The sequence below is a fragment of the Catharus ustulatus genome, chromosome 8 (assembly GCF_009819885.2).
Source record: "Catharus ustulatus isolate bCatUst1 chromosome 8, bCatUst1.pri.v2, whole genome shotgun sequence".
In the NCBI taxonomy this organism is placed as follows: Eukaryota; Metazoa; Chordata; class Aves; order Passeriformes; family Turdidae; genus Catharus; species Catharus ustulatus.
Genome location: NC_046228.1, coordinates 34,601,376 through 34,626,841, shown reverse-complemented (window position 1 = coordinate 34,626,841; position 25,466 = coordinate 34,601,376). Strand labels below are relative to the sequence as shown.

At 50.1% G+C, this 25,466-nt stretch overlaps 2 protein-coding genes across 2 annotated transcripts; both read left to right on the top strand.

Moving 5' to 3' along the window:
• Positions 1 to 549: 549 nt before the first annotated feature.
• On the top strand, positions 550 to 14,398 carry TSPAN15 (tetraspanin 15). Its single transcript, XM_033066627.1, has 8 exons — positions 550 to 714; positions 4,575 to 4,760; positions 6,048 to 6,122; positions 7,071 to 7,166; positions 8,688 to 8,804; positions 11,352 to 11,399; positions 12,774 to 12,890; positions 13,106 to 14,398. Exons 1-8 carry the CDS (start codon positions 619 to 621, stop codon positions 13,256 to 13,258), a joined length of 888 nt encoding a protein of 295 aa, XP_032922518.1. The 5' UTR covers positions 550 to 618; the 3' UTR covers positions 13,259 to 14,398.
• Positions 14,399 to 24,331: 9,933 nt separating this feature from the next.
• Positions 24,332 to 24,874, top strand: NEUROG3 (neurogenin 3). Its single transcript, XM_033066745.1, has one exon. The coding sequence runs from the start codon at positions 24,332 to 24,334 to the stop codon at positions 24,872 to 24,874; it is 543 nt and encodes a 180-aa protein (XP_032922636.1).
• The last annotated feature ends 592 nt before the right edge of the window (positions 24,875 to 25,466 follow it).

The window sequence follows — 25,466 nt, the reverse complement described above, 5'->3', positions numbered from 1 at the left end:
AATGTGCCCGGTGCCTGCTGTCCCTCACAAAGCGTGGCCAGCGCAATGTGCCCGGTGCCTGCTGTCCCTCACAAAGCGTGGCCAGCGCAATGTGCCCGGTGCCTGCTGTCCCTGCCAGGACGTGACCCTCTTTGCGTGGGCGACATAAAGAAATGTAAACGCCCCGGCAGCGTTGGTGTAGGAATTTTGCTTTGCCATGCTTTGGATGCTGCCCAAAAAAAAAAAAAAAAAAAAAAAAAAAAATCTGAGCGCCCACGCAGCGGCTTCTCACTGCTGTGGTGGTTGTTTTTTTTTTTTTTTTTTTTTTTTTTTTTTTTTTTTTGTCGCGGCTGTTTTGATGGCGACGGCAGAGGTTTGGGGATGCGCATAGGGCTCCGATTGCTGTCGGAGATTCCAGATCTGTTTGTTCCCCGATAGAGGGGGAAAAAAAAAAAGAAAAAAAAAAGAAGAGAAAGAGAGAAGCAGCAGCCGCGCTCGGCGGCCGCTGTCTCGCTGTCTCCCCGCCGGAAGCGGCGGCGCCCCCGGGCCCGCCCGTCGGGGCGGCCGCTGTCGGGCTCCGGGGAGGGGCGGAGGGCCCGGCAGGTGCCCGGCTGGCACGGAGGGAAGCCGGGACGGAGGATGGCGGCGGGGGACCCGGAGCAGGCGCGGTACTGCGGGCGGCTGTCGTACCTGTGCCTGAAGCTGACCCTCATCACCTACTCCACCACGTTCTGGGTGAGCCGGGGCAGCGCGGGGATGTTCCCGATGTTCCCCTCCGTCCTTACCCGGGGATTGACAGGCTGGTTCTGGCGGACAGGGACATTTTGGGCAGGTGGAAATGGTTGGAGCCTTTGCCCTGCCCGCTGCTCCTGCGCTGGGCACGGTGCAGGTCATAGGTGTGCGGCACCTGCTGTGCCCGTCCAGGTGTTTGGGAAATCCCTGCTGGTGGCTCCAGACTCCTGACGTGGTACAAACCCGCAGCAGGCAGCCCCTGGGCTGGGAGGAGCCCTTGGCCAGTGCTCTTTGTGAGCGCCGTGGTTTTTAAAGGTGCTTTTTTCAGGCTCTGGGATACCAGGAAGATGCTGGCTTCAGGTGGTGCTGATGTCAGAGGTGCCCGGGCAGGGTTTTTTTCTGTCTGGTTTTTTCACTTCCAGTTGGGCTGATCTGTTTTTGTGTGACACGGTATTTACCGGCTGGGAGCAGGAGGTTTTTGCTTTGTGCATGGCAGAAGAACCACCGGGTTCGGTGGCGAGTGTCAGATTCCAGCCACGATTTAATGAACAAAGATTGAAACACAAAGTGATAAGGGTATAATTCAGGCCTTTTGGGATCTCTTTTGTGCTCCTTAGCAGACAAACCAACCCCTGGCTTTAGGCTCCTGGCTCTCCCTGTGTTCCTCCACAGCGGCCGGGAGTTTCGGAGAGGGGAAATTCGAATTTGCTGCGTGATTTTTCAACCTCCTTTTTTTTTTGCAGTGTTGTCATTATTGCTGGTGGGATGTAAACATTCATCTGGTGGCAGAGAAAGGGCCCTTCTGAAGCCACCCTCGGAGGACAAAGCCTCTTTCAGGCAGCCCGAGGATTTTTATTTACTCTTTGTAGTTGCTCGCTCTGCGTTTTCAATGCTGTGCCCTCGTTTCGGAGCGAGAGCTTCCATTTGTTGGGAGAGAGGGTTTGCTCTGGGCGGGGACAGGGATGACAGGGAATGACAGGGAATTGTTTTGGGCAGGCTGGCTCTGGGCAGCATCCTGCTGCCGCTGGGGCTCGGAATTCTCTTTTATTCCAGCTGAGCGAAGCAGATCTCATCAGCTGTAAATGTCAGTCGCCCGGCTCTCTTTGCAGTGTTATTCTTGCCTAGTTTTTTAAATTATTATTCTTTTTTTTTTTCTCTAATCAGTGTAAATAGAAGTAAAGCTTGGCAGTGGGAGTGTTGGTTTTCTTGAGTATTGGGGTGGTTTGTGATGTTCTGCTGCTGGCTGGGCCTTGGAGCTGCTGGATGCTGAGTTCATTCGATTCCCTCCCCGCTGTTGCAGTTCCCCTGGTGCTTTATGAGTGATGAAGTCCCAGATTTGAGTCCCCAGGAGCTAAAAGCCAGCCTTATCCAGAGCAGAAGGGAAATTAAAGCTTTGGAGGGGATGTTTGCAACAGGCCTTGAGGTCTTGCCCTGTCCCCCACAGGGCTTTTTTAAAAACTAGCTGTCACTGCAACTGTTCCAGACAACTCTTTTGCTGGGGAGTGCGGCTGTAATGTGATTTTCTTGCCCAGCTTCAACAAAACCCAGCATTTTCAACAGGAAAGTGCGGTTATTGAGCTTTGCTTGAGAATAAGAACTGTAAATACAGGGTTAAATCTTCTGCTTATAAATAAATAAACAACTGCTTCTTCTTTCTCTTGGGAAAGCAGCTTCTGTGTGTGCAAAAGCCCCAGAGAAATCCCCTGGTATTTGCTGGTGGATGCTCATTTAATGTGAGTCAGAGCAGCTGATTTTTCCTGAGTACAGAGCTGGAATTGCCAAACTGGGAGCTGTTGTGAGGATGCAGGATGTAAACATTCCCTGTGTCCATAAGGGTTGTGTTCCCCCCTCCCCAGGCACAGGAAGGGAGAGCACAGGGTGGGATGGGCTGCTGGCTTAGCACATCTGCTGGCCATAAGTAAGTACTGCTGTTGGCTTGGCCATATTGAAGGTTTAAAAGGTTTTTATTAAATGCTTAAGAAAATACAAGATAATGGAAGCATAAATCTTAGGGGAATGTGTGTGTATAAAGATATGTGTGTATAGAGATATGTGTGTATAAAGATGCTGCATGTATTTATGTGTCTTAAGCTCTTAAAGTAGGAAGCATCTTGTATTTTACTTACAGACACCTTTTAGTCAAAACCCCCCTGAAATTTAATGCTTTGATGAGAAAATTGTGGTTAAAAAAAGGACATTTTACTAAAAAGTTCTAGTCTTGAAACAAAGCTCTTTTGAAATTCTGATAACTCCTATCAAGCTTTACTACCTATAGTTTATGTCCAGCATTTCATTGTTTTTTTTTGGTTTTTTTTTTTTCCTTTTTAAATAAGGGATCTACAAGGCAAGAGTTATTGTTGTTAATGGCACTTCAGTGTTTGCAGGAGAATCTGGTTTTGGGGTTACTCTCAATTTGGTCAAATCTTAAGTTGCTTTTTAAATAACTTCAGTATATTTCTTTTTTTTATGGGTGAACCCTTCTGACAATTTTTTCTCTTTAAATGACAAACTGGTGGCGTCCCCCACATGTGATCCTTTGGTGTCATTATTCCTTTCCATAGAAAATCAAAAACTTCCAGTAAGTTGCTATTTATTTTAAGATATCCCCTAATTTAAAAAGCATTTCAACAGTTTGGCTCATGGACTCGTACTCATGTGTCCCTCTAGCCCTTTGTCTGGGATATACTGTACTATATCCAAAATTCAGAAGTGAAATTAAAAATTTGGAAGTGCAATTAAGAAGCGTTGGTGTGCAGAGAGCAGCCTCCTGTTTCCTGTGGAAATGTCAGCTCAGGAAAGGGGAGTGTTGTTTATCAGATTGCCAAAAGGATTGATTTGTGTTTGGTCTCTTCCCTGACAACGTGTCTGACTCTTGGAGTTGGCAGGAAAGTTTTTCCGCCGTAATTTTTGTAATTAAGTATTGTGAGCTATTTTAAATTTTAATTAATACAGTGTAATTCAAAGTGATTTCCAAAACACTGTGGTTTTAATACCAAATGATTTTGACTTAACTAATTATTTTGATTGAAATATCTTTACCTTGTTAAATGAAATACGTCCCTTCCTGTTTCACTTGTCAATTTTATCTGGTAGCTGCTCAAGAAAGTGACATAATTTCAAATTTGGTTTTTTGTTTTGTTTTTGTTTTCGTGGGGGTTTTTTTTGGTTTGGTTTGGTTTTTTTGTTTGTTTGTTTTTAATCTGGTGCCTTCCTCCTGATGGCAGGAGGAGTGGAGGTATGGGGAATACCTGACTGTATTTACTGAGCCTAAATACAGCAGGAGCTAAATTAAGGGACAGATAGGCTGTTTGCAGACCAGCTTAGAAATTGTGTTATGGTAGAGGCACATACATATTTCTATATATTTCTATATATATTTCTATAGACTAGAATATAAATATATATGAGATACAATATATAGAAATATTATGTATATAATATATAGAAATATTAATATTTCTATATATTTATATAGGGATGGACAGACAGACATGCAAAGGAGGGTCATTAATGCCATGGCAGTTGCTCATGTATGTGATCTCAGGTGGGTAATAAATTACATTTCAGGCACTGATCTATACTTTGATTAGTTTAACTTCCAGCATGTTAAAACACGATGAAACATATTTTTGAAATAAACAACTTTCACTTTTTTTTTCCAACTCAGCTCTTTTGTTGCTTTAGTCTTTGAGGGTTTTTTATTTATTTATTTATTTTAATCCAAACTTCTGCTTTGAGTGTTTCATTGTTTGTAATGAGTCCTGAAGTGAGCAGTGCCAGGTTCCTGTGTACTCACAACCTGTCATCTCTGTGTTTACTGGGAAAAAAGTAACATCCTCTGCTCTCCTCTGTTTCCTTTCCAGGTGATTGGAGCCCTGGTCCTCGGTGTTGGGATTTATGCAGAAATTGAAAGACAGAATTACAAAACTCTAGAAAGTGCCTTTCTAGCCCCAGCAATTATTTTAATCCTTCTGGGCATTGTAATGTTCCTGGTATCCTTTTTGGGTGTACTGGCTTCTCTGAGGGACAATATATGCCTTCTGCAAGCAGTAAGTGTTGGGGTTTTTATTCCTGGTTTTTCTCCCCAGTGCCTCTGAAAAGGTGGATTTTAGGGACATTCCTGTGGCTGCTGATGGATGCTGCACATGTGACTGATTAAAGTGTGCAGGCTTTGTTTTCACCTGCACAGAATCACACAGAGTTTGGGTTGGAGGGGAACTTTTAAAATCCCCTTGCAATGAGCAGGGGCACCTTCACCAGACCAGGCTGCTCAGAACCCAACCCAGCCTGGCCTTGTCTTGTCAGTTCAGTCTCACAAAATGCTAAATATGTGGTTTGTTGGGGAGGGCAAGGCCAGAAATAACCGTGGATTTTGAAGTGCTACTGGAATTTTACCCACTTTTCCCGCTGAGCGGGGTGCTGTGTCGAATGCTGGCAACATTTTCTGTTCCCATTCTGGTAGCAAACCCATCTGGGTCTTCAACAAAGCAAGTCCCTGATGCCAGCTTCCCAGGCTGATCCCAGATTTAGCAGGAGATAAATTCACCTGTCTGGTGAATTCCTGACACTGAGCACACAGGAGTTACAGCAGCTTTCAGAGGAGGGCATTAGGGATTATTTTCAGGCCAGGGATCATAAAACTTCACTCCTGATAAAGTTCATTGTTACACAGCAGACCTGAATTTGCTTAACACCCATCTTTTATGCCTGAAGGGTTGGAAAAAACATGTCAAGGGAAAAAAAAAAAAACCATACTGCAGCTCTCTCACAGTGCAGTGAATTTCTTTGTGTTTTTCACATTTTGCATACGTGGTTGTGTGTGAGTGCAAATGCACAGCTAAATAAATGTGGGAAGCAGCACACTGAAAGGTACCAAGCCTGGGATTTTGCTTTGATTTAGCACTGGCAGTGTAGTAGAAAGTGGCTTGGATTATCTTAAGTTGTGCTGCTTTATCCACTCATTGAAAGGGAACAGGTTTTGTAGGAACCGTGGAGTGTGGTGTGGTCTGTAGCAGTCCATCAAAATGCTGCTCTGGAATGCTGCTGTGGAAAGGAGTATCTTGGCAGGATAATTACCTCTAATGGTTTTGAGTCCATTCAGAGCAGAAAAACAACGTGCTTGCCAATTGGGCAAAACCCAGAATAATTTAAGTGAGGAAAAAAAAAGGCTTTCTCGTGGCATTGACAGTTTAATAAGAACAAACCCATAATTTTATATTTTCCTTTAAAATGCCATGCTGAAAGCCAAGTCTATTGGTAGTTGAATGCTAGGCTTAAGGGAGCTAATTGAAAGAGTAATTGGAGTTCTGTCTAATGACACACTTGTTTTCCTGCAGTTCATGTACATCCTTGGCATCTGCTTGCTGATCGAGCTGACAGGTGGAGTGGTGGCCCTGATCTTCAGGAACCAGGTGAGCTGCTTGCTTCAGGTTTTGATGTGATCCAGCTGTTCAAGTTGTCACCTGAGCACTCATTTGATGGAGCTCTGGAGACAGGTCCAGGCTTTTCAGGGTTCAGTGGTGGTGAGGTTTGCCACCATTCTGGAGACCAATTCCAGGTTAAAGAACTTAGAGAAAATCTGGTGACCACAAATGTGCAACACAGGCAAAATGAGTTTCCAACTCTTTGTGGATGACAAAATGCTTTCTTCTGTTTTGCCATCTGGGTCTGACTACTAATTTGGGAAGTTTCCAGATGGATTTGGAGGCTGTTGTTTTTTAGTGGCCAAAAATGTTTTGCCTGAGTTAAAGGACAGCCCTTCCCTGCCCACATCTATAAGCAACAGAGCTGATTTATGTAGGACACTCCATCATTGACAGGCATGCTGTAACTTAAACCCCTGATTTTTCTGCACAGAAAGCAGCAGGTAGTTTTTTTTTTCAGTTAGAAAATCTTTAAAGCATAAAAGTATTCACTATGGCAAGCACTAAATGTCTATGCTTCCATTTATAGGACAGATACACTTAGGGACAGGTTTCTTTCCTTGTTTTTCAAGGTCAGTGGAGAGAGCAAGAAAGCATTTATGGAAGCTTTGGGTAGTAAGTAGCCTGTTTGTTTTACCTGTCATGTGCATTTTTCCCATTTCTTTCTCTACTTTCTTTTCAAATCTGTAGAGTCTAAATGAGGTTCTTACCAGTTAGGAGGATGCTATATTATTTCTCATCACTGATATAATCTCATCCTTTTTGATCTGGTTAGTTTGTGAGCATTGCAGGTAATACTGAGAAGGTGAGCGGGTGTATTTCAGGTTTTCTGACCTGTAGGTTTTTAAGTCTGTCCATTTCAGCAGCTGGGTTGAAAGGAAAGTTTTTACATCCTGGTTTTGCGTGCTAAAATCTTGTTTTGCTTTTCCTTTCTAGACAATCAAATTTTTGAATGATAACATTAGAAGAGGGATTGAGAATTACTATGATGATTTAGACTTCAAGAACATAATGGATTCTGTTCAAAAACAGGTTTGTTGGTTTGTTTTTGTTTTTTCCTTGGACTAACTCGGCAGCAGCTTCGAGTTTTTCCAGTGCTGTGACAATCCAGTTGTTACCCAGGAGGGGGATGAGACCTTGTGTGCCATCTCTTGTGTTGCTGCTGAGCTCAGAGCTTATCCTGCATTCCAGCTGGCATTTAAAACCCTCTTACATCACTGCAAAAAGACAGGGCCAAAATGCAGCTTTGGCCTTGGCAGGTGCAATTCAAATGCCCAAGGTCTGATCCTACAGACATGTAGGTTTCTGGTGGCCCCACAGCTGGATTCAGCCTGGATTCAGCCTAAATTCAGCTTAAATTCTACCTGTGTGATCAGCACTCTGGTTGATCCAAGAGATTGAGAAGCATCTTGCTAACAGGAGATTTTGGATAAAGAGAAATGAGGCAGCATTTCAACCTGGGCCAGTTGTGTGGCTGCTGGAGGGCATGGGCAGAGCTCTTTGACAAGGAAGGAAACACCAGTGGAGGAGTGTGTGTCTACCTGTAATTAAAACTCAAAAATTGTGGTGAGCCCAGCTGGGCATTACTTAATGGCACGTGGGATTGACTCACAGTGTTTTTTTACTTTAATAAGGCTGGTCTGTTGAAATGTTTATTGGGTTGTTGAAGAGTTTTGCCATGCAGTTCTTTGTAAAAGGAGCAAGAAGTGTTCAGAAATGTGATGTCAGGGCCCATGTGCTGTCTGTGACCATGCCAAGTAATGGTTATTAAAAAAAAATTGACTTAGGAAGTGATACATATGTTCTAGGACATCGTTATGGAGATGGCAGCCCGCTTTGAAAAACAAACTTAGCATGGAAAGTCTGTCAAAAGCAGACCATCCTGAGGAAATTTTGTCATTAGGCCTCATAATGCTTTAAAGTTTCCATGCACTGCCCAAAATTATGGATTTGTACAGCATGTGCACACATTGGTGATTAAATGAGCTCCTCCTTTTCCCTCAGTTTAAATTATAAAGTGAATATTTATATTAAGTCAGTGTAAACTTGCAGTATTTGTTTGCCAGCTTTCAGGTCTTCTAAATGGCACCCACAGTGTTTTGAGATTAATTTATGCCCTATAGCAACGTTTCTGTCTTTTAGATGCAGTTGGAAATGTAGTCATAATCCTTAAAACAGCTGCAGAGGTGGATTACAGGTCAAGGTAGAGTCAGTGTTAAAACACTGCTTAATGATGTCCAGAACTGGAGAGAGAATTCTTCAACTCAGAAAAGACGGGAGGTGGAACTTGGCACTGAGTGCTTTGCTCTGGCACCCAATGAGACAGAGGAATATTACCTATATCTTTAATTCTTTTAAATGGTATTTATCATGTACATTCATACATGCCTTGCTGGTAAAATGACAGAACTGTTTGGTAGCTCAGGGCTTTGAAAATTGTTTTATTCTTACTTTTGTTCAAAGGGGTTTTTTTTCCTTTTGGACTGTTTAGGTTGGAGAAGACCTTTAAGATAATTGAGTTTTGTGGGTTTTTTTTTTTTTTTCTCTCTCCAGTTTAAGTGCTGTGGTGGGGAGGATTACACAGATTGGTCCCAAAATGTGTACCACAACTGTGAAGCTCCAGGACCACTGGCTTGTGGGGTGCCCTACACTTGCTGCATCAGAAATAAGGTAAGTCCTGGCATCTCAGCATCACTTAAAAAAAAGCCTGACCTTAGGAAGTCTGGGATCAAAATGAAGAAAAATCCTCACCCTGGTGGATCTGTGGGTCTTGACAGCTTGAAAGGGAGAAAATAATGGATTAGCTGTGTTGGCTATGGTCCATTTTACTGCCCCACTTCCCAGCCACAGAAAGGATGGTGGGAGCTGCACTAATCTCATGGCTCACCTGAACCAGAGCTGCTTAAAATTCAGTTTTGCTGCTGTGTGAGTTGGAAACCAAACAGAATGACCTTGTCATCTCCAGAATAATCCAGAAATGTGGGCAACTGACCTCAGGGTCAGGGCATGCTTGTGGGCACAGATCTGCCCCAACCCACCCTTGAAAACTAGGATAAAATCTAAAATCCTGGAAGGACTGGACTCTGAACCAGTTTCTCAGTCTGTGATGAACTGGTTCTAACTGGTGCTGGCAGCACTAGGAATAGGCACTGACTTTCCTGCAAATGTGTTTTAATTAATTCTGTAATTCACTGCTCTTCATTTGAGGGATGCACAGAATGCTGAATTTGATAAAGAACTATTCCTCAGCTGCTCCAGTACAGGCAGTCCCTGCCTCACTGGGTTTTGGTCTCTAGTCTGAGCATGAGACAGAGACACTGGGTGTGTGTAAGAGCAGAGCTTGTGATGGGTATCCTGCTGTTGCCTGGTTTGGGCTGCCCTTTCAATATCTGCCTTGAGCATGGCTGTTTAATTACCAAACAAAAAAAGGAAAACTAGATGCAATGGTTGTGTCAGTAAACCCTGCTAGGTGCTGCTGAGAAATGTGTACCACAGGAAGGTGTTTATTGTGTGTGCTCACTTGATTTTGGTGGGTGGGAATGGGTCTGTTTAAATCTGTGGTGGGCTTTGGCTTATTCTCAGAAACCAAAGCTGAACAATTTGAGTCGTAGGTGTTTGAGAGAAAGAATCTGCAGCTGGATGAAGCAGAACAACTCAGGATTTTGCCTCCAGGAAAGGGGAAGCGCTGAAATAAAAACTTCTTTGGGGAAAAACAGGGAGTGTATTCACTGACAGCTGGGGAGGGGGGAGATTAGGCTGCCTGCAGCCCACAAAGTGTTAAACTCAGGGAAGTGAATTGAAAGGCAGGGAGAAGCCCTGAACTGGAGAGTGGCTCACCCAGGTGCTGCAGTGGGTGAGGGCTGAGCAGCAGGGAGATGCTGTGCATGTCTGCCTCGGGGAAAAAACAACCAGGAGATGCATCAATCTTGTGTGTTTGACAAATCCTTCCAAATACAGGCTGGTTTCTGTTCTGGAGAGCTACAGATATGGTTTGTGATTACTCATGGGCTGTGTAGTCATGGAAAACTCCTGCTAATGTCGGTGCCTGGATTCTGATCCTCCGTGAAAACCTCCTGCCAGCTCGTACTGGGGGGGCTCTAAAGGAACTGTGTTTAAGTCAAATTATTTATGAAAGACTTACACTAGTGCAGCAGATAGAAATTAATCCCAAGTGCGTATAATCCTCTGTTTCCAATGGGTTTATCTCCTCTGCGTGCGTTTGCTTATGCCACAGCATCCTGTTAGCAAATTCTGTGTTTAAAGTTAAGAGATGGGACTGCATTCCTTGTGGTCACGTATTTTGGGAGTGACCACGTGTCACTCTTCAGCAGTTTTGGGAACATGAAATCGCTCACAGCCAGCACAACATACTGGTGCCTAATATTGATATTGACTTCCAAGTGTATTTATTACCTGGGCACCCCACACAGTTTCCCTGCAGAATAGTCCAAGCTTTTTCTTCTAGAAATGTTCAGAAACTTGATTGTCACACAGTTGTGTGTTAAAGGTGAGAGCCCAGCTCTTTGGGGGATTAAAGACTTCTCATTTTCCTCCATGTCTTTGGCTTTGTCCAGTGCTTCCTTTGATGCTAAGGGGTTTTGTACATTGGATGATTTTTAAGGGTGATATTTTCAGGGTAGAACCTTGGAACCCACAGAAGGCATTACATGGCTACAGAAAATGAGCTAGTAATCTGTGCTGAATGCAAGCACTCAGTCTCTTCTAAATACATGGGTTTTATGTTCATGTATGTAATGGTATTGCATGAATATTGTAATGAATTTAGTCTTGTGAAAAGCCTTCATAGTATTGGAAGTTATTTGAAACTAAAGATATTTCTAAACTTGTATTTGTCATTGTCTTGGCACGAAGGCTGTGTTAACCCCTGGCTTTAGTAATAAGGTGTTAAGTTACTAAGGCTTTAAAAGGAAATCCAGCTGCTCATTCTGTGGAAACAGCTGTGTCACACAGCTCTGTCACAGCTCACGTTGGTGTTGTTGGATAGAGATGGTTCAAATGGCTTCACACTGGCAATACTCATTCCTCCAAAATGAGCCCTAACTAAATCTGACACTGGGGCTGCTGGGATGAACTGGTGTTGGACTGGGAAATAACCCAGTCATTGCTTTTGTATGGGCTGGGTGCACACAGAGTAAAAATAGTATTTTTGTGATTTTAGTTTCCTGCTGCAGTTTATATTTGTCGTTTTCTTTTCAGACAGACATTATCAACACCATGTGTGGATACAAAACCATTGACCAAGAGGTAATGTAGCCAGTGCCCCCTGCCATGGCAGAGGGTGCTGCTTCTCTGCTTTTATTTTGGTCTGTTATAAAAGTGTTTTCTGTGTGCTTTAATCTGTCAGGCAGTAAAATCAGCAATTAAAATGGTTCTTTTTTCCTGGAATAATTTCCATATATGATGAAAAACTAATCTTGTTTGATTTCTGTATCTTCCCTTCTTTGTATTTTCCACGATTACTTGTTTGTTGGCAACTTTCCCGAGCTAATTGCACAATTAATGCATGAAAAGCTGCTTTGAAAATTTGAAGCAATGACTTTGAGTTGGGGAAAGCTTGTAGTACTTACAAATCACAGTTTCTCACTGAGTAAGATTGGCCTTGATGAATTAAACTTAACTGTTTCTAAGTATTTTATATCCCAGGAGTGGGTGTTTTATTCAAAAGCCTGGGATAGGTGTTCCTGGAAGAGCAGTGGGACTTCCCTGGTTGTGCTGGGTGCCTTCTCCTCCCTCCAGGAGTGGGATGGAGCCTCCTCCTTCAGCCTTCCCCAGCCCCAGTGACTCCAGAGGAGAGACTGCCAGCTCAAGGCAGTAATGGCAGCGTGATTAAGGAGGGAAATCGGTAATTGGATCTGCCCTGAGTTCCCCGCTCCTGCTTTTGGAGTGCTGGGATGAGGCAGGGCGGGGGCTGCTCTGAAAAAGCTCCTCTCCCCAGCTCATTTGAGGCACTTGGAGCACAATGCCAGCCTCGGTTGTTGGTTTTTGGGATTACCGGTTACCTTTAAATATGACTTGTCTTCATTTAGATTCGTTGATTTGTGGCTTAATCACCTGAACGCTCCAGCCGGGCTCTAACAGGGAGCACTTCAGCATATGCTTAACTTTACCCCATTCATCTGCCTGGCACCCTCTGCAGCCTCAAGTGCTTTCTGTATTATGGGCTGGGGTCACGGAGCAGCACAGCTTGCAGGACTGAATCCAAAATCCTCTTGTTCTTCTCCTTTTTTTAGGGTCTTTTTGCAAAGCACTTGGGCTGCAGTTTGTATTTTTCCGCTGCTGCGTTTTCAACTTAGAAGCGGAGATGAAAGCTAAAGAGGGACTTCTCTGCTTTCCAAGTGGTCTTAAATGAGAATTGGGTGTGTTCCTTGCTGAAAAATAGCTGCAGCAAACAGGTTTAAGACAATGGAATAATTTACTCGGGTGTAGAACAGCTTTTAAAAAGCAGAGTAATTTGTTGGAGTGTAACTTTACAACAGATGGAAGAGTTAGTGATGTTGAACTCGGTGGGTTTAAAGAGGTGGGAAGGCAAACCAGATGTGCCTCCCTGAGTTCTGAGCTGCCACAGGTGTCCCACAGCAGCGGAGCTGCCTGTTGAGCCCTCACTGTGATGTTTTGCAGCGCCTGAGCGTTCAGCACATTATCTACGTCCGAGGGTGCACGGACGCTGTGCTCATTTGGTTTTTGGACAACTACACCATCATGGCTGGCGTGCTGCTCAGCATACTGCTGCCCCAGGTGAGAGGGAACACCTGATTTGTGGGAGTGTGAAATCTCATTTGACCACAACCACAGTTTTCTTTTGGAATTTAACATCACTGGTAAGCCGGGGTGGCATTCTGCTAATTCGGCAGCGTCACCACGATACCTTGTGGGATTTGGTGAGGTAATCTGCTTTTGCTTGGGGTTTTCTTTTATTTGAGTTGTTGACTGGGGCTCCCTTCCCTTGGCAGTTCCTGGGAGTGCTGCTGACCTTGCTGTACATCACCAGGGTGGAGGACATCATCACGGAGCACAAGCTGAGCGAGAGCCTGTGGGGAGATGTGCGCCCCAGAGCTGCCCCCGAGCGCTCCGGAGCCGGCTGCTGCATGTGTTACCCTGGCTGACCTGGGGAGCCCAAAATGCAGCTGGAACCAGGCAAACCCAGCAGCTTCTGGTCCCTGCTGGCTGCTCCAGACTGTGGGGGTGGTGAAGCAGCCAGCAGCTGGCTGGGTGAGACCCAGGGCACAGCGGAGGGACGGCGCTGCCGGAGGGAGCTCTGTGGATCATTGCATCTCCTTCAGAGTGATTGCTGAGTGATGGCACGGCCAGAATAAACTGGAGAAGATTTGGACGTCGATTTCTAGGATTTCTTTGCATCTTGGGGTCTCCTATCTGTGTTTGACTTTTCCAGTTTTATTTTCTTAACTCCTTCCGGAGAGATTTCTTACTGATCGACGTGGTGGATATTAAACATACTAATATTAAACAAACAGGTTTAATATTGGTTTGCTAATGGGGTTTTGTGCTAATCATGATGAATTTACTGACAATAATGGATGTGATGCCCATCGCTTTCATTGCTCAGTCTTCTGTGCCTTTTAATAATGGGGCAAATGCCAATGTCAAATCAGTCAGGTAATGCTTGATCGATTTTTTTAATGCAGTTTGTTACTGTCTGGCTTTTTGTACAGGATGTTTAAGTCTTGGATGTACTGTATTTTTCCCCTTTAGTAAATTAACTAGGTGATTGATGACTATATTTTTTTGGAGTTCCATATGTCAAGATGTTTCTAAAATTTACTGTTGAAATAAAAGCAATGAGTTGTTTTTCTTTAAAAAAGCACATGGGTTTTATTTGAAGTTGTTTTTATTTTCTTGTGTAAGCTAAGCCTGTCCCTCAAACACTGAATCAAAAGGTAGAAGTAGAAGGAGCTGTGATTCTGTCTTGGGTGCCAAAATCTGAACATCTGTGCCTCCCTTGCTTCTCCTACCTAGCCCACTGAGGGTTTTTGTTGGTGTTCCTTTGTCCTGAGCATTTCTCTGCAGTCTCTCCAGCCCCAGCCAGGCCTGCAGGCAAACTGCAAAACCTAATTATCATAACATTTCAATTAAACCAAAGTCAGGAAGAGAATAAAGCAGGTTTATATCCTGGATGCAAATCTCTGCTTTTCTAAATACTCCACTAAGAAAAACAGGGCAGCATCTGATTTTATTCTCTCTTTGATGCTTTTTGTTGTTGGTTTTTTTTAATAAAGATTTTCTTGTCCTGGGCATTTTTTTCTGCTTTCTTCAAAACTCAGCGTTTGCTGCTTCACCAAGAATTTCTGAGCAAACTTCGTGTGTTTCCAGGAGCCAGAAAAGGACTCAGCCAGTTCTTCGGTGTTCCTGACGGTTTCCGGGGAGAGATCCCAGTCCAGCACGGGCAGCACAGCACACTCTAGTGTTGGGCCCTGCACATGGCTACTACTTATTTAATGTTAGCCGAATTTTCCTGGTCTCTGCCTTGAATAATGTGTTCTGATAAGTTAAGAAGCAAGGTGTGTTTTAAGGGTGATTTTTTTGTGTGCAAAGAGAGGAAGGAGGAGCAGCTTGGCAGGATGGAGCTGACTGCTGGGGAAGGATGGGAAAACTGAGGCTGAAGTTGGTCTGTAGCAGAGACTGGGCTGGGGAGGTGGGAATGACAAAGGCAGTTCTCCTTTGACGACAAAAGTAATTTATTTTTTTTCTGATAGTGTTTTGTAAAGGTGGGGGTGGTGTGAAATATGAGGTAGCCCAGAAACCAGGAGGTGGCAGAAGCCACTGTGGTTAAACTTCAGGTGGTTTGAATGAAATGGGGAGAGTATTTTGGGGTACAAGAGAGCAGTTATCACATCAGAAGAAAATTTGTGGACTGTACTGGATTTTCAGCCAACCCTGGTGTCATTCACCCTGGTGTTTGGGTGGGAGTGATGTCAACCTGACAATCACAAAGTAAACCCTGTGTGATTTTGTTTAATAAATTATGGGTTCAAAAATTATTGACCCTTCCCATTCCCTAGGATCTGAGGAAATCCATTCTTGGCTTTGCAGGCCATGGTGACTGGAGGAAGGGATGATGCCTATTAGGAGGTGGCTGGAGGGGAGAGATGCAGCAATGCTCTGCTCAGCTGCCTTCTCCAGAGAGCTGATGAGAAAATTGTCTTCAGCTGGGTGAAGAATGCTGCTCTAATTTAATCCCTGTCCTCCTGGCAGGAGCAGCCACAGCTGTGTCCTGCTGCTCACAGATGCATCCTTAACCGGATTTAAGAAAATGCTCCTTGTCTGCTGCTTAAAAGACTCCACAAATTCCCAGAGCTGTGGATTATTCTGTGTGTGTAGTTTTAAAGAGCTCTGACAACTGTGAGCTGCCAGTGGGTTCCTGTTTTCCATCACCATTCAGAAAAATAGATTCAGCTCTCTATTTCATGATGCTACAGAGGCACAGCACCTGGGTGATGCACTTGGTGTCTGGCTGGAGCATCGTGCTCAGTTTCTGCTACTGCTGCTCCATAAAAATCTTTAATTAGCACAGATCCGGAGGAGAGAAGCCGAGCAGGTCTCCCTCTGGTGGTATGGATACCACAGGACACGAATTAAATCTCTGCTCGCTGGGAATGAAACCTCTGCGTGCATAAGGCACCAGGGTTTTCTTCTTTCCCCTGCTCTGCTCCTTGTACAGACACAGCTTCCAAGGAAATCCTTGATAGCACCACGCCTCTGTTTGTGAGGCACTGAGGATAATCAGGATACAGCTGCTGGTTACAGCTTCATTCCTCAGAGGTGGGATGAGATAATTTCCCCCTGATGGGAAAACCATCAGTGTTTGAGATGTAAAAACCATTTAGCTAAAAGTTGTTTTGTAGATTTGTGTTCCTGATTATTCAAAGGTTCTCGTGTGTGTTCAGGAACTGATTCTTGGTAAGAAATAATGTGTTGAACTGCAGAGGGCAGGTGCTCCCTCTTGCCAGGATCCTGTGGGCTGTGCTGGGCCAGGGAGATCACCTCGAGCACAGGAACACCAATGGCACAGAAAATCCTTTGGGGTTGCATCCTCACTTCATGTCTGGGGGAGGAGGGAGAGGGCAGCATCTTCATCTGTGGTGGGAGAGCAGTGCTGCTGTTTGTCTTGTTAAAATCACACTCAGTGCATCGTGCTGCTGAAGTCTGACATGGCTGCATCTGTTTGTGCACTCGGGATGAAAGCACAGCTTGGCTTTGGATTCAGCTCCTGGCCTGGAACTGTCTCTGCAGCTCTAAGGGGTGAAGTTTTGCCCTGCAGCAGCGTTCAGAGCCCTTGGCAAAGGCAGCTGCTAAATGCCCTCAGGAAAGTGGGGTTTCCAGCGTGCTCCTTTGAAGGAGGAACTTTTTTTTTTCCGGTGGAAAGTTTTGTTCTTGATGAAGATCTGAAAGCTGCTGGCCTGGAAAGGAGAAGAGAGGAGCCTACCAGGACAAAGCTGCCTCATCCTTCTGGGCGTTGATTTTCTGATCCCAGCCCCGTCATAGGGCTGAGCCTGTTTGGAGATCCCTTGTGGGTCAGCACCAGAGGTTCTGGGATGGGAGGTGCTGCCTGGGGAAGGACAGGGAGCTCCTGGCAGCAGGTGAGCATGGCTTTGCCTCAGTGGTGCCAGGAGGCTCAGGCATTCTGCAGTGGGACCTGGGCTGGAGCAAAGCAGAGCTGCACCTTCCTGGGTTACAATAAACCCTGAGGGGTTTGGAGGAAAGCCTGCTGGCTGAAGGGCAAGAGCCAGGGGGAATGGGGCCCTCTGAGGTCCCTGGAGCTGCCTGCAGGCCCTGGCAAAGCTGTGGAGCTGCTGTGGGGTATCTGTTCTTGGAGAAGCCTGTGTGCAGGGCTTTGAAGTTTCTGTGGGTTTTTTTTTCAAGCATAACTGGATTTTGCTGAGTGGGACAGCTGCATCTCCCCCTCCTTGTGTTGTGCTCTCTCTGGTCCCATGCAGCACACTCCAGTGCAAATTCACAGGGACTCATGCTGGTTGCTGGGAGAGGTGGAGCAGAGGTGCAGACCGTGCCTGGAGCTGGGCTGGATGGGTCAGGGAACACGGTCCTCTGGAGAAATGGCCAAATCTGTGGTGGAAGGGGAGAAGATGCAGGTAAGGAACTTCTGTGTGAGTTCCAAAAGCCTTGTCCCTCCTGATCACAGCAAAGCCTACAGGAGGTGTCCCTCAACCCAAGGCCAATTGCTCAAGCAGAAGTGATCTATGCTCTGCTGGGCCCCATCTTCCCATCATTTGGTATTTCCTAAAATAGCGTTAGTTCTGCAGGACAGGGAGGTGAAATATCCAAGCCACCCAAAGAGCTCCATCTCTGGGCTCACTCCCCAGCCAGCTGTTAGTTTTTTTATACTATAGCAGTATAAAAAATGCATTTGTGCTGCTGGCAGCACCTGATGCACCTGAGGGAATGGGGTCTCTAAGGAATGCTTTCTGTCCTAGCCCAGCACCGTGTGTGCCCTGGGGTCATGCCACAGCCCCATCCCAGGAGCAGGGACAGCACCAGGCTGGGATGTGCTGCTCGAGCCTGCCATGAGAGCAGTCCCCTCTGCCAGCAGTGCAAGGAGAGGCTGTCTGCAGCACCCTGGCACCTCTCACCCTGCCACCCCATCCCTGGCACCTCGGGAGCTGGGCCCTGCCGCCCCCAGCCCGGTGCCAGCAGCAGCGGCACGCCAGCCCCCCGCCCCAATTATTGCTGGGTGTCGCAAAGGACATTGAAAAGCAAGGAGGAGAGCTGTGAAGAGGGTCATTTTAGTGGCTCTTTCTCTCTTCTTCCCGCCCCTCACCCCCCTCCCCGAGAAGGAAGTTAGAAAAGCAGAGCCCTCAAAGCCGCATTGAAAGGGTGACAGAGACGGGATAATGCGTAAGACTGAGGGAAGGAATCTCAGAGCACTCGCCACGGTGTTTTAATGATCTGTTAACAATTGCCCCTTTCAGGGGAGAACATATGGTAGATGGTTTGCTTTAAAAAAAAAAAGGACAAAAAAAAACCAAAAAAAGAGAAATTACTTCAGAAACTTAAATGATGGTGGAAAATGGTGGGGATTACGGTGAAGAGCTGGGGGAGGGAGGTGCAGCCCCTGGACTGAGGGGATGTCAGATGATGAGAGGATGTCAGATAATGTATCCCTGAGCACGGGGGCTTTGCTGGAGCCAGAGACCCCAAAAAACGCCGGTAGCCAGAACCTGCTGGGGTAACTGGGGCTGCCTGATGATGATGAGGGTGCTGATAAAACCCAAGAAGCTGCTGGGACCCTTTAGGAGGTGGGCTGGAGCATCCCCCCCAGGTCGTGCTCAAGCCCAGCTGCGCGAGTAGGGCTGGTCCTGCTCCCCTCCCTGCAGCTGGGGCAGATGGTGACAATGGTGACAATGCTCTGGCTGCACGCAGGTGGCGAGTGCTTCGAGGTCTCCCTGCTGTTACCTGCCTTGAGATCATTGCCTTTCTCCCGCTGCAACCCGTTGGCATGAATTTAAATTGTGGCTCACCAAAATCACACACAGAGGCTGGTGGTGACTTGTCTTGCAGGGCTGGGCTGCAAACAACTGGATTATAACTGCAATTTTGTGAAAATATATTGATTTAAAAAAAAAAAAGTTGCAAATACAAGATTTTTTATTGAGATACAGGAGCCAGGCTGGGTGTTCAGCTCTACAGAGGTGCTGGCAGGGGCTGGCAGGAGGGGCTGTGCTGCTTGTGAGTGCCCCAGTTTCATTATACACCTGGACTTGGAGAAGCAGATGGTCCCATCTGGTTATAAAATCGTGTTCTACTCAGCACTGCGGAAGTGCAGGGCAGGAGAAGGCTCCAAATCAAAGGGTAGGAATTTGACAGATGGAGCCCAGTGCTGGATGGAGGGTTGGGAAAGGGGTGCTGGCATAGGGTGTGTGCAGCTGGGCAGGAATGGCTGGGGAAAGTTGCCATGGGGCATTGCCTGCCCCACAGGGACACCAGTGCAGGATGGACCAGGAGAGGGATGCAAAGATGTGGGGAAGGGAGCAGGGGAATGGCAAAACTGGAGCAGAGGAAGGGATGATGAGACTGAAAGAAGGGAGGAGATGGGAAGAGACTGAGCTGGCACAGGGCAGGTCAGGGAGGGGATGGGGACATGCACAGGGAGTGGGGGTGTTGCAGGGCTTGGATTGGTGTGTGGGCTACAAGTGCATTAATCCCTGTGGCAAATCATCACGGCACTGTGGGGTGCCACATGTGGATGGCTCAGCCAAGAACAGCGATGGGAGGATCATGAACCGGCGAGGCCAGTGGGAAAATACCCACAAGTTTGAGTCTCATCCCTCCTGGCACTTGAGTAGTGACACCTGCACCACACTGGGCATATCTCTCCGTGGTGGCACCTAATTCAGTTGGCAAAGAAGGGGTTAAAGCCCGCCCCCATCTTACCCTCTTGTTAAGGGCTTTGATGAAGCTCTGTAGAGGGGTGAGAGGTGTGTGAGTCCATCAGGGTGCCTCTGCCCTTTTTTCCAGATTGGACAGGGTATTTCCTTCCAAACTCCTGGTTTTTAGCAACTTTTTTGCTTCTCAAAAGCCAGCTCTGGTGGATTCTGATGTGTTCAAAGTCTGACCTCCAAATCAAGAGAGGAAAGCACATCTTTAATTAGTTTTGGAGGCAATTCAGGACCGTCTGTCTGTTTGATGGGCAGCTGGGGAGTGAGGAGTTTCAGAGAGAGCCCATAGGACCAGTTTGCTGTGCTTCTAACCCCATCAGGCACCAAAGTGCCAGAAGTCGTGTTTTTATCCCTACAGGAATGAAGGGCTGGTCAGGAAGGTGGCAGTCTGAGCTCAGCATATCCACGATCTGTAATTATTTGCTGATAATACAGAGCTAATACAAAGGAGAGTTGATGCAAATGGATACTGAAGCCCCAGGTGTTGCCCGGCTGGTGGCTGGTGAACTGACCACTGCCAGCTGGTGAAGCCTGAGGGCTGCTGCTGGATTCTGCCAGAGCTCACCAGAAACTTGGTGTGAAGCTCAAAGAGCTTGGAAAACCCAGGTGAGGGAGATGTGCAACCTACCCTGTCTGCCCAGGCTGGCAGCAGGGTGGAGGAGAAACCTTTTTTTTGTCTGGCAGGTGAGACAGGCTGGGGCAAAGAGCCATTCACCACAAATAGGGAAGGGAACAAACCTGGCAGAGCTGGGAACAACAGGAGAGTGGCTCCCAGAGATGTGAGGACCATCCTTCTCTGCCTGGCTAGGTGCTTGGATGGGTGAATAAATACTTTAAGGTAACAGCTTTCACAGGACCTACCTGAAGGCAGCACAGACCAGCACCCAACTGACCCCTGTGGACTTGGCATTTGTTCCCTCCTTTCCTCTCCATGGTATTTATTTTCCTTTCCTCTCTCCTATCCAGAGACAATCCACGTGTTTGTTTTCTGTGCTTAAGATTGTTGCATTCTGATCCAGAATGTCTCAGAACAGCTGTCTGCTTTTGCAGCCTTCTGAAGCCATCTCCTGCCTGCCTGTTTTGAAGGCACATAGTGATGGAGAGAGGTTTATTGTAGAGTGGGATTGCACACTGAAAACTCTTGGGCTTTCTATCAGGGCTTCTCCTCTTCTGGTGAAGTGACAGCATCCCTTATCCCAGGGCTTATTTCTCCTTTCTGCACTGAATTATAGAATTACAGAATGATTTAGATTGAAGGAATAATAAAGATCATCTAGCTCCACTCCCCACCGCCATGGGCAGGGATGCCACCTACAACCCTAGGTTGCTCCAAGCCCGCTCCAACTTGGCCTTGGACATTTCCAGGGATGGGGCAGCCTCAGCTTCTCTGGGCACCCTGTGCCAGGTCCTCGCTCCCTAACGGTGAGGAATTCCTTCCCAATATCCCGTCTAAACCTGCTCTTTGTTAGCGTGAAGCCATTTCCTGTGTCCTGTCACCCCTGCCCTTGTCCCAATTCCCTCCCCAGCCCTCTCGGAGCCCCTTCAGACACTGGAAGGGACTCTCAGGTCTCCCTGGAGCCCTCCCTTCTCCTGGCTGAACACCCCCAGCTCTCTTGGGTTGTCTCCTAGCAGTGGTTCTCCCAGCCCTTGGAGCATTTTCATGGCCTCGAGGGACACTCATGCGTGGTAACAGGTGCTGAGGACTGGTCATACCGGCTCGCTCTGGAGTTTCCACCCCTCTGCTGCCCATTTCACGCACACACCGCGCTCTGTTGTGTCCAGGTCGGTGCTCAGGAGGTACTGAGCGACTTCTCGAGGCGGCTCCTTCCGTCCCGGCGGGCATTCCTGCTCCCTGCCCGTGGGCGATTCCGTCCCCGGGGCCGCGCCGCTGCGCCCGCCCGTGCGCTCCGTCGGGCGGCTCCGGGGGACGCGCTCCGGCCGCCTCTCGCCTTTCCTCTCCACTTTGCTTGTTTCATATATATCTATAAGTTTCTTTTTGCGCCCCTTCTTCTCCCACTCTTGTAGGAAAAGGAGGGAGCGGGGGGAGGAAGGGAGAAATATTGTTTGAATTCACAAAGGGGGGCATCTGGTGCACCTTGCGCCTGGCATCTGTGCTCCTTGTGTCCCGAGCAGCGCGCTCGCACCGGGGCGAGGGGCAGGAGGGGCCGGCGTGCATCTGTTGGGCGCCACAATAAAGTCACAAAAACAGCGGCGCGGGCCCGGCCCCGCCGCGCTGCCCTCTCAAAGGGGGACGCGGGGCTGCGGCTCCCAGGTATTATGAGCGGGGTAGGTAGGGCCGGGGCAGCAGCTGCTCCGCCGACCCGCCCGACATATGGCAGCGCAAATCACGGTTCCTCCTGAGCAGCCCGACCGCGGGGAGAGGGGGAAGGACGGGCCAGGTGCCTCCGCCGTGCGCTCGCCGCTGCCGCCGCATCACCGGAGCGCACCGGCGGCCTCGGGCTGGGGGGCGGGCGCGGAGCGGCCGGCGGCCCCCGGACCCTGGGGTCAGCCCCAGGACCGAGAGCGGGTCCGGCCTTATCTGCCCTCCCCTCTGCCAGCAAACAGCCCCCGGCGGGCGGGCGGACGGGTTGCGGCTGTGCCCCGGCTCGCCAAACGTTCCCGACGCCTGGCAGGCGAGGGATGCGCCGGGGCCGCTCTGGTTACCATATGTTTTCAATAAAATAAGACAAATAGGACCGGGAGATAGGGATTGCAGTAAAGCTGTTATAAAGCAGCATAAACCAGGCCAATGTAAACGGCAGCAGGGCCCCTCCTGGAAGGGCCGTTGGGTGCCAGCTCCGCACCGGGCGGCCCGGCCAGGTGCGAGCGGGAGCCCGCAGCGGTGCCCCCGCGGGTTTTTATCACGTTCGTGGTAATATGGTGCTTGTTATGCTAACTATGAGTAAACATCCCCGGCCGGGCTTTGTGGCGACGGGAGGGAGTTATCGGAAAGTGGCAGTGGGAAGGTGATTTAACAATAAAGTTGTCTTGTTTGCCAGCAGGTGATGTCTGCCCCCAGCCCCATGATTAATGCTTCCCAAAGTACTCCACTTTACAATCTCTTGTAATTATTTATTAAACGAAATCTATTTATTATTATTTTAGCAAACAGCGGTACCAGGTGGGGCTTTCTTTTCCTCTTCAGCTTTTGTTTGAAGGACGTTTGAAGTGGGCAGTCTGAGGCTTGGAAACTCGCTCGCCAGATTTTTTTGTCATCCAATTGCACAGGCACAAAAAAAAAACCCCCAACCCCGCCGGGCCCTTCCTATTCATCCTCCGCTGCCCTCCGAGCCGCCCCTCGAGAAGGGGCGCCCGAGCCGCCGCGGTGGCCGGCCCCCCTCGGCAGCTTCCCCCGCCCTCCCGGCGGGGCTGTCCGCCCGCCGCACCGCGCTCCTGGAGAGGCAGCGCGCACAGCCCCACACCGCCGCGCATCGCCCCGGCTGGGGCCGCTCCGTGGGCCCGGGGACCCGGCCGGGCAGGGGGAGCTGCCCCACGCCCCGCCAAGGCCCAGCGGGGCCGCTCCGGCCGTTCCCGGCGCGGGGATCCCCGACCGGGATCCGCCGCGCCGCTTTGGTGAGGGAGAGGGGGGACTCCCGCCCCGCCAGGGCTGCGCCCTCCCGGCGGCCCTGCCCGCACCGCCGGGGGCGTCGTGCCGTGAGAGGGGAACCCGGCCCCACTTCTGCCGATCCCTCGCCCTCCGCCGGGGAAAGAAGCCCCAGGCCCGGGGCGCTCCCCGCCGCCCGCCGAAACCTGTGCGCAAAAGTCCCCGGCACCGAGTTTTGCGCACCGAGCTCTGGCGGCAGCGCGGCTGCCCCCGGGCCCAGCGCCGGACCGGCGGGGCGGGGGTGGCCTCGGGCCTTGGGAGGGCTCTTCCCCCCTCGAGATCCGGCCTATGTTTCCCTTGTGGGGGCAAAGTCACTACGCGTGTGGGGGCTGGAGAACGGCGTCCCGTCCCCTCCGGGGCTGGCGCTCGCCGCCCGCAGCGCAGCGCCCGCGGCTCCGCCGGTCGGTGCGCGGGGGGCGCGGGGATGTTCCCGGCGCTGCAGGGGCGAGAAGAAGGGATCGGAGGGAAGGTGCCGGGAGTGCCCCGCGGCGCCGGGGCAGCGGGAAGCGGTTGTGGCTGCGCCGAGGGGAGCGGAGCCGGAGCGGTGCCCGCTGGACCCTCACGCCTGGCACCGGAGGAGACACTGGCGTCTCCGGCCACTCCGGGGCCCGGCGCTTCCCCGCGTTACGCAGCCGAGCGCTGGGAAACCCTCTGTCACCTCTGGGCCCCTGCACCCCGCCCCAACCCCCGCTGCACCCCGGTGGGGCCCCGGAGAGCGGCTCAGCCCCGCCTCGGGGGTCGGAGGCTCGGCCCGGGGGTCCCGTCGCGGGGAGGGCTGGCGGGCAGGGGCGGGGGCTCCCGGCGTGGAAGCCGGCGGGGTCTCGCGTGGCGGGGCCGGGGCAGCGGGCGGTGCCGGGGCCGGCACGCTCCCGTCGGGCTGATAAGATAAAAGCGTGCCAAGGGGTGGGTGCGGGCGGGGGGGCGCACACGCCGCCCGGCTGGGAAATCCCCATTGTCTGCCGGTCCTATATATAGGGGCTTAACCGCAGTCGTGTGCCGGCGGCACAAACCTCTCCTGCCCGCGCTCCAGGGACCGCAGGGAGCGGCGCGGAGCGCGCAGCCAGAGCGGCTCTTGTACCCCGCAGCCTCTGCCGAGCTCAGCAGACTCAGCCGCGGGGGACAGGGCGCTACCGGGCCGGCCGGCGCGGGGTTGGCTTCTCAGGATGGCCCCGCAGAGCGACCGCTCGCCGGACGAAGGACAGCCGTATTTCGGGGGCGCCGAGGACCCCTCCTCGGCGGCCGGCGGGGACTCCGCGGGCAGTCGGGGCGGCTCGCCGGCCCGCACGGCCCTGGCCCCGCGGGACACGGCGGCCCGCAGGAAGGGGAAGGCGCGGCGGGGCCGCGGCAAGGCGCGGAACGAGGGCTTGCTCAGCAAGCAGAAGAGGAGCCGGCGCATGAAGGCAAACGACCGGGAGAGAAACCGCATGCACCACCTCAACTCCGCCCTGGACGCGCTCCGCAGCGTCCTGCCCACCTTCCCCGACGACGCCAAGCTCACCAAGATCGAGACGCTCCGCTTCGCCCACAACTACATCTGGGCGCTCACACAGAGCCTCCGCCTGGCCGAGCAGAACCTGCCCGAGCCCCCCGCGCCGCCGCCGCCCCCCGCCACCGCCTCCCCCGGGCCCTGGGACTCGCCCTGCCCCGCGGCCCCGCCACCCGCCGCCCTGCGCCGCGGCCCCGCTGCCTTCCCCGCCTTCCTCTGAGCCCGCTGCCCGGCCAGTGTTCCCCCGCTTGTGGCCTTGGAGGAGCCGGCGGGGCGGAGCGGGGACTCCCCGCGCTGAGCGCCGGGGGGCGGTGGGAGCCCCGCTCCCTCCCGTCCCGTCCCGCTCGGCTGGAAAGCGGGCGGACAAAAACAAATCATGGTTTTGTACTCGTCGACGGTAAATTATATTAATTTGTCGCTATCGGTATTTATTGATTATATTTCGTAACAAATATGTATTTTGTATATAAGAGTATTTTTAGCAGAGGTGCTCCAGCTGTCTGTAGGCGCCAGCTATATTTTGGGTTTTTTGAAGAAAAAAGAAGAGGGAAAATAAAGCGTGTCGCGGCCAGACCTCGTCGTATGCGACGCCGTGTTTTTATCACCGAGGGGATCCCCGCGAGTTTCAAAATTGCCGGGAGGGCAGGGCCGGCGCCGCGGGGGCTCCCTCGGGGCCCGTGTGCGGTGTGCCCGGTGCGGGGTCGCTCCCTTGCGGCGTCCCGACCTTGCAGGGTCCTGCCCCTGCCTGTGCTCACGCCGGGGTGTGTCCGTCGAGGCCCACGCTCGGATTTAAAACCAGCCTCTGTCTGCAG

Bases quoted from the DNA above. Each gene is read 5' to 3' on its own strand.
- TSPAN15 (XM_033066627.1), top strand. From the start codon at position 619: ATGGCGGCGGGGGACCCGGAGCAGGCGCGGTACTGCGGGCGGCTGTCG. The intron at 6,123-7,070 runs GTGAGCTGCTTG...TTTCCTTTCTAG, and splicing joins CCCTGATCTTCAGGAACCAG to ACAATCAAATTTTTGAATGA. The intron at 11,400-12,773 runs GTAATGTAGCCA...GATGTTTTGCAG, and splicing joins ACAAAACCATTGACCAAGAG to CGCCTGAGCGTTCAGCACAT.
- NEUROG3 (XM_033066745.1), top strand. From the start codon at position 24,332: ATGGCCCCGCAGAGCGACCGCTCGCCGGACGAAGGACAGCCGTATTTC.